General features: G+C 41.2%; 1 protein-coding gene across 3 annotated transcripts in view; it reads left to right on the top strand.

Moving 5' to 3' along the window:
- Positions 1 to 5,847, top strand: part of LOC134386460 (tripartite motif-containing protein 75-like) — a 49,509-nt gene extending 43,662 nt beyond the window's left edge. For 2 of the 3 annotated variants that reach the window (XM_063108657.1, XM_063108658.1), the window contains 2 exons: positions 953 to 1,168; positions 3,762 to 5,847. In XM_063108657.1, coding sequence (XP_062964727.1) covers positions 4,062 to 5,474 — 1,413 coding nt within the window. In that variant the 5' untranslated portion in view covers positions 953 to 1,168; positions 3,762 to 4,061 and the 3' untranslated portion in view covers positions 5,475 to 5,847. The remainder of the gene's footprint in view (positions 1 to 952; positions 1,169 to 3,761) is intronic. The other variant, XM_063108659.1, reaches the window with a different exon arrangement.
- The last annotated feature ends 8,271 nt before the right edge of the window (positions 5,848 to 14,118 follow it).

The raw sequence follows: 14,118 nt of genomic DNA on the forward strand, positions 1-14,118 counted from the left end.
TTTTTGTTAGCTGTACATATTTGATTGTCAGTGACATTTCTTAGCTCAGTGTTAGCTAGTAAGTACCAGTTTCTTTCTTTTTTTTTTTTTTAAAGGAGACTTTTAGGAATTATCACAACGGTTTTAGCTCTTCTGCACTTAACGAGTTTTGAGAAAGCAGGAGAGTTTCCATCTAATGAGGATGCAAGTAAGGTATCAGAAGTAAATCAGATAGTCTGTATGAAGTAAATCCTGGTGTTTTTCTTTTATACAAATCCCTACACAAATTATACTGAATTGTTGTACAAATGAGAATCTGACTTGTTAAAAAACATTGGTCTTTTGGTTCCACAATGATAGCATAAGACAAAGATGGAAAACTTTGTTGGTTATTATTTTTAGGAAAAGACCTGGAAATCAGGATTTAAATCCCTCTTTCTTCCTTCTACCGTGTGATATGGAATAGTTTTTCCTATTGTATGTTTTTTACTTTCTTCATTTTAAAGAATGTGGAATAGTGACATTGATGGGGGGGGCATGTGCTGTCCGTCTGTGAGTCACTTTCAGGCAGTCAGTGAGCATCTAGTTGCATTATAGGTAGTTCATGATCATGAGTGCCCACAATGCACCTTGGGTATGATATTGAAGTTAAAATAACCTTAACCACATTTATCTACCCTGGCTTTTCTTGCAAGACAGAAAATTAAAAATGTCTTTAGTCATTTAAATTTTCTTTTGGTCATTGTGTTCTATTTGCTCTGTTGAGCTGATTTTAAAAGATCACGTAGGCTTTTCTGATGCATTAATGTCTTAATTATTTAGTTTTGTCTATTGAAATGGACACCATGAGGCAAATCAAGTTGAAAAGGATTATTTGTCTTCACAAAATACCATCGTACAGATGCCCCAGATGATGTGCTTTGCCGTATAAAATGTCTCTGTTGTCTTAAAGTCAATTCCTCATTTGTTCTAGCAACTGTTCAAGAAAGTAGTGCCTCACCACTGCCTGGGCTGCATTTGGTCTCGAAGGGATAAGAAGGAAAACAAACATTTGGCTCCTACGATCCGTGCTACCATCTCTCAGTTTAATACCCTCACCAAATGTGTTGTCAGCACCATCCTGGGGGGCAAAGAACTCAAAACTCAGCAGAGAGCCAGAATCATCGAGAAGTGGATTGACATTGCTCATGTAATTGTCTTTTCAAAATTATTCTTTGTGTTTAGTAAATATTAGAGCCTACTCCCATTACTTTGTTTAAAATGGTTTAGCCATTTGGTTGGAAAGGCTGTCAAAAGACTATGTTGAGGGCCCATTTGGTGGTAGTGGTTGTTTTTGTTGTTCCTAAAGTAAGGAAAAAAGTTGCCTTTCTTAACTTGGGAGCTTATTTATTTTTCCTCTTAAAAAGAAAAAATAGTTCCCCCACTAGCTTCTTTCTGCTCGTGGGCCCCCACACTGCTGCTTTTCCAGGAAGAGACATTCTGTCTACTTTTCCCTTTGTGTTCACTGAACATGGGCTGTCAGTCTCTGCCCCACTTTCAGTGAATATAACCAAGGGTCTGCATGTGAAACAGACTGCTTTTCAACCCAAAATGATTACCCATGCCCCCTTCCAGTACCTGGAAGCATTACATCTTCTGCAGATTTGAAGAGCTGGTACCTTCTCAGAATCCTGAATCTCTTCTCTAAAGAACTGAAACACTTAGGCAGATCTCACATCCACCTGAGGCCTTTCTGGGGGCCTCAGACCTGAAGTTGGAGGGAGGAATCTGTTCCTAGGCCTGAATTACATTCTGCTGTTCAGTGGCTAGTCTCTCGGTTCAGTTTTTTACATGCTATATGGCTTTCATTTATCAGCATCTTATGTCATGTCTGAGGAAATGTCAAAAGTATTCAGTCAATGGTTACCATATATTTTGTGAGCTCCTGATGTATGTAAGCTACAAGATTATGTACTTTATGGACATAGCAGGATAGAACACTCTCCGCCTGGGCAGTAGAGGAGTAGGGCTGTGTGAGATGAGTACTGTGAAAGTGGATGAGGGAGAAATTACTGATTGGGGTGATCAAGGATGGCTTCATAGATGAGGTGACATTTGAATTTAGCTTTGAATAATAGTTAGGATTTTGGGTATTTGAAGATTCGAGAAGGCATTTTTTTGTCTAGGCAGAAGAAATTACCTCAGCAAAATAATGATTTTGCAAAAGAATTACTATGTAAATATCCTATTAGTTTTTGTTCTGGGCTACATGGGTCAACCCTCAACCAAAACACATTTTGCTTTATATCCCACTAGATGTGTTTTTCATTAATCCCCTATCTGTAGGTCATAATGCCTAAGCCTTTCTTTTGGTGGCTGGCCTGTTACAGGGATCGAACCCTGGACCTTGGTGTCATCAGCACCACACTCCAACCCACTGAGTAACTGGCCAGCCCATCCCTAAGCCTTTCATATTCTCTTTCATTGTTTTTGATTAAAGAGCAAGGACATAATTGTGCCAGAGAATTTGCCTTGTTTTCCTTGTTTTGAGTCTTTAGGTAGTCTGTCACTACAGGATATTTAGTATATGAAAAAAAAATGAACAAGAAACATAAGAGTTTAAGTTGCATTAGTAACTTACATTTCTCCTATTCTAAATTGAGCCTATTTCTCAACATGTAAAAGTTACAAAAGAAGTTCTGATATAGTGTTATATAGCATGGAATCTCTCCATCTTAGAATAAGAAAGTATTTGTGCCATAAATGCCACGGCATTTACAATATTTTACATGTCTCAAAAGCAACTTTTATCAGCACCACACTAACCAACTGAACTAACTGGCCAGCTCTCTCCTCTTCTCCGCTCTCCTGTGTCTGTGTTATTACCAGTCATCTGCTTTGTTTTCATAATTGTCCATTTGTTTTTATGATTTGAATTTACTCAAATCGATAGACTTTCACGTAGCCTAGCTTTGATTTCAACTTCTATTGTGTAGCACTTCACGGATCCCAATTTTAACCTTGGGGTGTTTGCCAGGATTTATCCCCTGTAGGGTGCTCTGAACTCCAAGTTTGTTCCCTCAACCCTGAGATTCAGCTGAAAGCTCTACTTAGCCTCTCAGCTTCTGTTTCAGAATCAGTAACTGCATCTTAAGGAAAGTTCCAGTCTCCTCTTCTCAGAATCTAATCCCCACAAATCCTTACTAGTTGGTAGCTCACCATTAACTTCAAAGAGTAATTGAGTATGTGTTTCTCAGTTTTGTTACACATTGAAACCCTGACCTCTAATTTCTTTCTGTGCATCATGTGAAGATAAGCTTTCCAAGTTGGCAGAATTTTCAGAGTAAGTCTATCTAGTCCAACTCCCATGCACTTATGTACACAGCTTGATATATCTATCAGTTGAGAAAGTTAGATGAAAAACAAGTAAACGTCGGTACATTATGAATACAGTGCTGTCAGAAATATGTGTGATTTAAGCCAAGAAGTACCAGAATTGTGTTTTAGGTTTTCACCAGATTGCAATGATTGACGTTGGGATTTTTGTCCTTGTATACCTGATTCTACTAGAGTTGAGTAAATTAAGTCCTTTTCCCAGGTCCTCAGTAGGTACCCAGGGAGAGGGGATCTAATCCCAAAGCTCATACACTTTCTGCAGTCTCATGCAGCCCAGTGCTGTTGACTTGGGCATAGATCAATTCCTGGGGGTAGAGAGAAGAATCAGTGGTTGCCTCAAATATGGTAGTGTCCAGGGCCAAAAGATGAATGGTAGCATTTCTGAAATAATCTTTTCTCATTCCCAGGAACTAATAGGCACTCTGAGAACTGCTGAGCTTGGATTCCTGTTCTCTGCCCTTGGCAGCTACTTGCCCAACAAATCTGTGACTGGCTGCAAGTGGCAGTGGAACTCCTTTGGGCACCTGCCTCTGCAACTGAGGCCAGTGGCCTCAGAACATCAAGAGCTGCCCTTAATTGACAAGGAGGCATTCAACACAGGAAGGACAGTGAGATCGCAGGGTGCATCTGCTTTTCCCTGGAGAGTGCCTGCTGAGCCAACCTCCTGAAGAAAGCCCACCTCCATCCAGACCTTCATTCACAGCCCAATGGAGGTGGCAGCAGTCCTGTCAGGAGTCCAGGCAGAGGCCAAGTGCCCTGTTTGTCTGGATGACCTGAGAGACCCCATCACCAGTGAATATGGGAACAACTTCTGTCACTCCTGCATCAGACAATCCTGGGAGAATCTACAGGACAGTTTCCCTTGCCCTGTCTGTCGTCACCAATGCCAAGAGGGGACCTTCAGGAGCAACACCCAGCTGGGAAGGATGATTGACATTGCCAGGCTACTCCACATCACCCGGAGCAAGAAGAAGAGGCAGAAAGATTTGTCCTTGTGTGAGAAGCACAACCAGGTCCTGACCCTTTTCTGTCAGGAGGACCTAGAGGTGTTGTGTCCCCTATGCACTCAGCCCCCTGACCACCAGGGCCACCACGTGAGACCCGTAGAGGAGGCCGCCTCTCATCACAGGAAAAGGCTCCGCAGCTACATTGAGCCCCTGAAGAAGCAAGTGGCGGACGTTCAGAAGCTACTGGCCGCCCAAGACAGAGAACTATTAGAACTGAGAGAGAAGGTGGAAAACCAGGCACAGAAAGTGTCCTGTGAATTTGAGCACCTGACTCAGTTTCTAGAACATAATCAATGGGCAGTTTTCTCAAGGTTAGCTGAGGAAGAGAAGGACATTCAACAGAAACTCAGTGCAAACAGAACAGCATTTTCAGACCACATTGCCACTGTCAAAGGTCTGCTAACGGAGGTGGCCGAGAAGAGTGTGATGTCGGAAGTGGAGCTGCTGAGGGACATCAGGAGCATCCTGGGCAGGTGTGAAGGCCTGAAACCTCCCGCGCTCTGTTCCTTCCAGTTAAAGAGAGAAGCGTGCTGTCTGCCTCCACAGAATGTGGCTCTTCAAAAGATTATACAGAGGTTTAGAGAAGAGGTGACTCTAGATCCCGAGACAGCACACCCTAATCTGCTTGTCTCCGAGGATAAGAAATGTGTGACATTTGTGAAGAAAAAGCAAAGAGTTCATCAGAATCCAAGGAGATTTACAGTGTCACCAGTCGTCCTGTGTTCTGAGGGATTCGATTCCGGCCGGCATTACTGGGAGGTCCAAGTGGATGACAAGCCTAAATGGACCGTGGGGGTCTGTAAAGACTCCCTTTCCAGGAAGGGAAAGCGGCCCCCATCGGGACAGAACAGACGCTGGACAGTTCAGCTGCGGAATGGTGACTATGTGGCTCAAGGTGCGGTTCCAGTCACTCTGCTGCTGATGGAAAAGCCCAGAGGGATTGGTGTTTATCTGGACTATGAGCTGGGCGAGATTTCCTTCTACAATTTGAACGACAGGTCTCACATCCATTCTTTCACCGACACATTTTCTGAAGTTTTTAAGCCTTATTTCTGTGTGGGACATGATTCAAAACCTCTTACCATCTGTGCAGTAACAGGCTGTGAAGGATGAACTGTGACATTGCTTCGTTTTCTTCCTGTAATTTATGGACAGTAGGTAGAATATTATACAACTATCAGTCCATTTAGCACAACAAGAAACTTTTAAATCTACTTCTATAGCTGGCCAGATAGCTCCGTTGGTTAGAGTTCAGCTTTATAACACCAGGGTCAAGGGTTTGGATCTCCATATGGCCAGCTATCAAAAAAATAAAAAATAAAAATAATTTTTAAATATACATACTTCTATAACTTAAACCAATGAGGAAATTTTACTCATTTTTTTTTTCTCCATTTTCTTTGAAAAACAGCATATGTGGAAACTAAATACAGGGATTAGCTGTAAAGTGTTTCTGGAGTTCTAAGTCGAGAGCATAAAATTGTACTTTCACAGCTCGAATAAATTTTGTGTTTATTTACATATTTTCTACACCTATGCATTTACCCATTTCAAATTTGTACCTTAATTCTAGGTGGCAGAGAAGACATCATTGTGGGAGACAATTCTCTGAGGGTCTCCTGCTTCTGAACTTATTGGGAACAAGACACTGATTGCTCAAGACTATTTTCAAGGATGTTTTTATGGGTAACAGCCTTGGAAGTGAGAGATGGTACCTCCATCCCGAATAGAGTTCAGGTTTGTTTACTGTTTAGTATAATAAAGATAATGTCTCCCTCCAAGGCACAGAAGTTCAGGCAGATTTACTGCTGATTATAAAGGATTTGAGTTGTTATTTACCAGTGGTGTGTTCTAAACTATCACCTGAAATATAGAGGTTATATCTATCATGCCAAATAATTATGGAGATCAAGTGAGATGATGCACACACACACACACACACACACACACACACACACACACACACACACAGTTTCCTTGGTTTGACATTTTGGGGGCCTAGTAAAATTTTATATTTTTGATTTGGAACAGTGAAGACAATAGATTGTTTCTGTTTCCCTCCCACTGTTGGAGAGATTTCTTCATGTCACCACAGACTTCAAAGAGGCTGCCACTTTTCTCTCTAGTTCTAGCATTAAGTATGTTTCTGTTCTATTCCTGGTTTACGTGGATGCCTATTTCGATTGAGTGTGGCTCAGATATTATTCTTTGTTTATATTATGAAAAGAAGCACACAAGAGTGGATTGACACACATAGGCACAATTTAAAGAAGAATAAAATTCCTATGTATAAAACACAAATTAAGAAATAAAACATCACAGTCTGTGGAAAACCTCACTGTATATCACCCTCATTTCTCTCACCCTTGAGACAACTACCTTGATTTGACATTACTAATTTTCTTGAGAGTACTCAACTTGAAATGAAATGATTCTAAATAGCAAAACCAGACCATAAGAAAGTCTGAAACTCAGTAAAGGTAAACAGGCAAAAAATTTTATGTTACTATAAAGATGGTGAATAAATCACTTTTAAGTGTACTATAAAAGTTAAACGACAAAAGTATTTTAAAAAATTATAACTATGTAGTCAATAATACTTTGCATATTTCAAAATAGCAAAAAGAAAGCATTTTGAATGTTCTCACTACAAAGAAATGATAAATGTCTCAGACGATGGATATGCCAATTACTCTAATTTTATTATTACATTTTATATAATACTGTATTGAAATATTACACTGTACCCCATAAATATGTACCATTATTATGTATCAATTAAAAATATATAAGTAATTTTTTAAAAGAAAGCTATAACTAAATTATGCTAGTGGATACATAATACAAATAGATGCAAATTTTGACATCAATGGCATAAAATGTGTGGATAGGAGAGAGAAAGTGGAGAGTTCTTGTATGCAAGGGAAGCTAAGTTTTTATTAGCTTAAAACAGACTTTTATTTTATGTTCTTTTTCCACCACTGACACCGAAAAAAAAAAAAAAAGAAGAAGATATTTTATGTTAAAGCCCTTGGTAACCACAAAGAAAATACCTATGTAAGTTACACAGAAGACAGAAGAATAAAAATCTATCACTACCAAAAAAAAAAAAAAAAAAACCAACATAAACAGAAAAAGAAGGACAAAAGAACTACAATACAAACAGAAAACAGTTAACAAAATGGCAATAGTAAATCTTTCCCAATAAATAATTAAGTTAAGCATAAATGACTGAACTCCCTAATAAAAATATATAGATTGGCTAAATGAATAAACACACACACACACACACACACACACACAGAGATTCAACTTTATGCTGTCCACAAGTAACTCACTTTAGATTCAAGGATACACATAGGCTGAATATTAAGGGATGCAAAAAAATATTCCAGGCAAATGATAACCAAAGACAAGCATAAGTGGCTATATAATGATATCAGACAAAGTAGACTTTAAGTCAAAAAATGTCTCTAGAGACAAAAAGTCATTACAGGGGTGCCCAGTTAGCTCAGTTGGTTAGAACACAGTGCTGATATTTGGAGAAATATTTGCAAAACAAATATCTGGTAACAAAATTGATATTTAAAATGTATAAGAAACTCATACAACTCAACAGCAAATAATAATAATAAACTGATTTATAGTCTGAATGGACAAAGGACCTAACTGACTTTTTTCCAGAGAAGACATACAGTGGTCAACAGGTACATGAAAAGGTGCTCAACATCACTAGTCATCAGGGAAATACAAATCAAAACCTCAATGAGATGGTTATTATCAAAAAGACAGGGGATAAGTATTGGTGAGAGTGGGGAGAAAACCCTCGTACACTGTTGGTGGAAATGTAAATTGGTACATCCCTTATGGAAAAGAATATGGGAGGTCCTCAAAAAATTGAAAATAGACCTACCATCTGATCCATCAGTCTCTTTTCTGAGTATACACCCAAAGGAAAGGAAGTCAGTATCTCAGAGAGTTATCTAGGTTTGGATTCCCATACCAGCCAGCTGCCAAAAAAAATCAAAACAGTATCTGCACTCATGTTCATTTGCAGCATTATTCACTATAGTCAAGACTTGGAAGCAACCAAGGCTTCTGTCAACGGATGAAAAAGGAAATTGTGATATATACATATGTATATGTAAATTGAGATATTATTCAGCCTTGAAAAAGGAGGAGATTCTGGGGCCGGCCCATGACTCACTTGGGGGAGCGTGGTGCTGACAACACCAAGTCAAGTGTTAAGATCCCTTTACCGATCATCTTTCTAAAAAAAAAAAAAAGAAGAAGAAGATTCTGTCATTTGCAACAACATGGATGAAACAGGATGACATTACGGTAGGTGAAATAAGTGAGACACCACCAGCTATTGGAGTGAGTTGACATCAGCAGAGATAAAAAAGAGGAGGAGGACATCTGTCTCCACAGAGCCCATTCCATAGTGATGGAAGAGACATCTGCTGTGTGATAGTATTGGGGGACCTGATCACGCCTCTCAGCATTGGACAGATCATTTGGGCAGCAAATCAACAAAGTAACCATTATTCTTTCAGAGGGAGAGAAGAAATCTGGGGTGATTTGAGGGGGGAGGGGGAGAGGAAGGGGGGATGAGGAGGGATTGGACAAGGGGCATAAAGAATAATTACAATTTGTAACAATATATATGCTAGTAATATTGATTCGATCAACATATCTCAATGTTGAAACCCCAAAATATGTATAAAAAAAAAAAAAAAAGCGAGACAAAAAAATATTGCATGATCTCACTTATGTGTGGAATGTTAAAAAGGTCAAATACACAGAAGCAGAGAGTAGAATGGTGGTCACCAGGGGTAGAGTGGGGGAGTGAGGAAATTTTGGTCAAAGAGCCCATAATTGCAGTTGTGTAGGCTGCGTAAATCAAAGATCTAATGTGAAGCAACGAATACTCGTGTGACTGGAGTAAACACTTCACTATGTACATGTATATCAAAACATCATGTTCTATACCTTAAATATATAAAATTTTCACTTAAAAATTAATAAAATAAAATAAATAAAAGTAAAGTGATACATATTATTAAAGTTCTATGTCTGATAACCAAGGTCAAAGGTTCAGATCCCTGTACTGGCTAACACTCAAAAAAAAAAAAGAAAAAAAGAGGGTAAAGTTCTAATGTAATACACACACACACACACAAGTTCCTTTGATTTTCTTGATAGGTTTACCACGTGTAGTGGATTGAATTATGTCTCCCCAAAACTCCCTGAAGCTTGAATTGTGTCCCCCAACTTTTATGTATTAGAAACTTGGTTCCTACTGTGACTGTTAAGAGGGTGGGAAATCCTATTATGGTAATTGAAGGGTGGAGCCTTGAAGAGGTAATTAGATTGTAGGACCCTGCGGTAGTGAATAAGTTAAAAATGGTGGTCAGGGGCATGGTTCTGAGTGCTGTAAAAGAAGAGAGAAGAGAGTCAGTCTCTCTCTCTGCTTCCACCATCTTGCAATGTGAGACTCCTGGGTCATTGTTGCCACGACCAGATGGACTTTGGACTTGCCAGCCTCAGAAACTGTAAGCAATAAATTTCATTTTTTTAATAAATCACCCAGTTTTGGGTATTGTGTTTATAAGCAACAGAAACAGACTAATACACCATGTATGCATATATTCACAAACAACATGCTGTATATTATTAAAAACCTGAGGCCAGTAACGGATCTTAACCTTTGACTTGGTGTTGTCACTCAGTGAGCAACCGGCCATCCCTATATGGGATCTGAACCCGTGGCCTTGGTGTTATCAGCACCACACTCTCCCGAGTGAGCCACGGGCCGGCCCTATCATCTAGTTTTTATATTTTTTATTTTTCTTCTTTGTTGTGTTCTTTTCTCTATTTTTTGTTTGTTTGTTTGTTTCATTTTTTTGTTTTTCTATTTTCTAGTTTTAATTCAGTCAAACTGCATCCCCACCAACCCCCCACCACCAATTTATATGTTGAAGCCCTAACTCCCTGTGTTATTATATTTGGAGTTATGGACTTTAAGGAGGTAATTAAAGTTAAATGAGGTCATATGTATTGGGCCCTCAACTTATAGGACTGGTGTCTTCATAAGAAGAGAAAGAGGCACCAGAAATGTACATGTACAGAGGAAAGGCCATGTGAGAACACAGGGAGAAGGCAGCTGTCTACAGCCAAGGAGACAGGCCTCAGGAGAAACCAAACCTGCCAACACCTTGAACTTGAACTTCCAATCTCCAGAGCTGTGAGAAAATAAATTTCTGTTGTTTAAGCCTTAGCAGACTAATCCATCCAGCTATGTATCACCTGGAAAAAGGTTAACAATATATTTTTTCAAAAAATATACTAACTATGGGCTGGCCATTTAGTTCAGTTTGTTAAAGTGCACAGCCTTATAATGTCAAGGTCAGGGTTCGGATCCCTAGACCGGCCAACCAAAAAAAAAAAAAAAAAAAAACCATTAACTACAATACAGTATCCTATTGGATCCTGGAACATAAAAACAACCTTACTGAAAAATTGTGAAACCCAAATAAAACCAGTAATTAATAGTTTTATACAAGTGTTAATTTCTTCATGTTGATAAACATATCATGATTATGTAAGATTTTAACATGAGGGGAATCTAGTTAAAGGATACACAGAATTCTCTGTACTAGGGCCAGCCCGTGGCTCACTTGGGAGAGTGCAGTACTGATAACACCAAGGCCATGGGTTCGGATCCCTATATAGGGATGGCCAGTGGGCTCACTTGGGAGAGCATGGTGCTGACAACACCAAGTCAAGGGTTAAGATTCCCTTACCTGTCATCTTATAAAAAAAAAAATTCTCTGTACTATTCTGCAATGTTTTGTTGTTGGTTTTTTAAAGGAAGCAGGCTATATTGGAAAAGGACAAAGCTCAGGAGCTGGGTCCTGAGCCAGAGCTGCACCCATTGCATCAGCCGGGGCCTCCTTCTTGTCTTTGGTTCTCCTCCTTGAGGTGCTTGCCTCTCTAGGTCCTGTAGCAGCTCCTGGAAGTGTTGGACTGAAGCCATGTTGGGACCTAAACCCACATGGGCTCTAAAAGATTTTAAAAGGGGCCAGCCCGTGGCTCACTCAGGAGAGTGCGGTGCTGATAATACCAAGGCCACGGGTTCGGATCCCATATAGGGATGGCCGGTTAGCTCACTGGGTGAGCGTGGTGCTGAAAACACCAAGTCAAGGGTTAAGATCCCCTTAACGGTCATCTTTAAAAAAAAAGAAATTTTAAAGGACAAGGTTTTTTTTTTCCTTAGCATGCATCTCTCTGAGTTCCCTGTTTTCCCATGGTTATTTGATATTTTGAACCTTTGCTATGGGGCAAGATGACATTATTTACATGCATGTAAAGTTGTTTTCCAGTCCTCCTGAAGCTACAGACTTGCACCTGCTACCCAGACCCCGAGATAACAGGCAAGCCAAGGCTGGGAGCAGATACCAGGCAGAATCTTGGTGAGACTGCACCTGGCCCCTTACATGTCCCTCTCCCTCTTGCTTTTAATTTCCCATATTCCACTCCCTCATCCCCTCAGTAAACCTGAGTCTTTGACATGGGTTTAGCCTGGCCATTCTCCTTCAGGTTTACTAGAGAGATGGCCTAGCCTAACCTCCTCAAGTCACTGGTATTCCTGAAAAAAAGCTGACGTCCATTTTCACCAACATTTGACTTTCCAGTGGTTTGCTTTTGTCTGGGGGCAGGTGGATCGATCTGTCAGTTTGTTAAAATTTTCCGGAGCCTCAGCCGGGACCGCCTGCCCCAGCACTCCCAGCTGCTGCTTCAGCCACGCCTGGTCACCTGTGGCAGCTTGGCCCTGCGGTCCGCGATGAGCTGCCCATGGCTCTTTCTCTTCCTCCGCCAGCTGCAGCTCCGGCAGTGACTCCTGCGTGACCTCCGGGTACCATTCGCGCTCCTCGGCCTCCAGCTTCCGCAGCTGCTGCTGCGGTATCGTGCGAACTGCTTGGTCGCATCGCGCAGCCCCAGCTGGTCCTGCCGCTCTGGCCACCAGGGCCCAGGACAGCGGTGCGCACGTGGCGGCGCCGGGTAGCCCGGGATCACGGGCCGGGGGTGACGCCGGTCCAAGCAGGATGCGCGCCTGAGCCTACCTTGAAACTTTGTATAAATCCAAAATCATCTCGCGTGATATTTCTTTTAAATAAAAAGTTTTACGAGTAAAAAGAGGCATGATGTATTTTCTCTATCTTTTTAGCTAACTGGTTATTTCTGAAGTGGGAGGAGTCAGAGGATTTGAATTTCTATATGCACAATCTATCTTATTTTACATATATGTTTTTAAACTAATACATTGTTTTTATAACATTAAGATAACCACATTTCATAAAGATAAAGATTGCATGATGGAAAAGAATGTTATTTGCACATTATTAGAGGAGAACTACGTTCAATTATAATATTCAATTATTCTAAGTACGGGGTTACCACTGTCAGAGATAAGGGCAGACATTAGTGAACGCGCCGGAAACATTTTATTCAGAATCTACTAGCAGAAGAAGAAAGCGCTAAGCTCCGTTCCAATTTGCACAGAGGGCGTTTTAGAGGGACAAAGACCGAGTTGGGAGCGGGAATGAGCCAGGAGCCGGCACAGTCAGGGGAGGGCTGCCAGTTGCCCAGCTGGTGGGACCGCAGCGCCGGCAGCACCAAGGTCCAGGGTTCAGCCCTGCACCTGCCAGCCACCCAAAACAGATCTAGTCGGGAAAGTGGAAAACTTCCAAGAGTTGTTAGTGTAAAAGCAATGAGGCTGGCTACGTCTGCTAGCTGGCCATTACGGAAGTTCAGACTGTTCCCTCCCACAAAGACTGGGAGACAGGCCCTGTCCTTCCATATGATTACTTGTCAAGGGCACGGCTTTCAGGTTCGTGAAAAAGACACTCCTGTAGGATAAACGTATGTATCTCAAAGGGACAGAAGAAGGATTTACGGAGAAGACGGAGACGTGGGGCGGCGGTGGGCACGGGCAGCCCAAGTGCAGGCTGTGCCGTGAACTTGCCGGGACAGCAGCGGCAGCGGTGGGCTCGGTAGCTGCGCCCTCGCTACGTGCCACCTGCTAGCGGGACGGACTTTAACTTTACGGCAGGGAGGCGTCAGAATCGTAGCTTTCCCCTTCCAGGAGCTCGGTCAGTGGTCAAGGACATGCATTTGGAAATTGGACAGACAGTGATACGTGGGAGGAGGATGCTGAAGGGTATGAGCTTCGATCCAGAGAAAAGAGAAAGTCCGAAGAAGTACATCGAGAGGGAGGCCTGATGGCACTACAGCATGAACAAAAGATATGCAGGAAGGAGACACTGTAAATGCAACAGCCCTTCAGTATCGCTGTACATCCTCCAACAGGAAGGCAGGCATCACGTCCTTGTCTGTTCAGCATGCTGTCTGTGCTTCCACTGTCTTACAATGTAAGACCTCTGGGTCACTTTCACCACAATCAGATGGACTTTGGACTTCCCAGCCTCAGAAACTGTAAGCAATAAATTGCGTTTTCTTTATAATAAATCACCCAGTTGCAGGTATTTTGTTATAGGCAACAAAAACGGACTAATGCAACTGCTTACAGGATAATTGAGCTCAGGCCTAGCTATAAGATGGCTATGATATGAATGTTGTGAAGATTAGTGAGTTAATAGACATTGAGTACATATAAGAGTGTCTGCAACTTAGTAGGAACAAGATGATGTTATTCATTTCTACCACTGCTCTGAAACTTCTCAAAATTTTATCA

Source organism: Cynocephalus volans, chromosome 9 (assembly GCF_027409185.1).
Source record: "Cynocephalus volans isolate mCynVol1 chromosome 9, mCynVol1.pri, whole genome shotgun sequence".
Classification (NCBI taxonomy): Eukaryota; Metazoa; Chordata; class Mammalia; order Dermoptera; family Cynocephalidae; genus Cynocephalus; species Cynocephalus volans.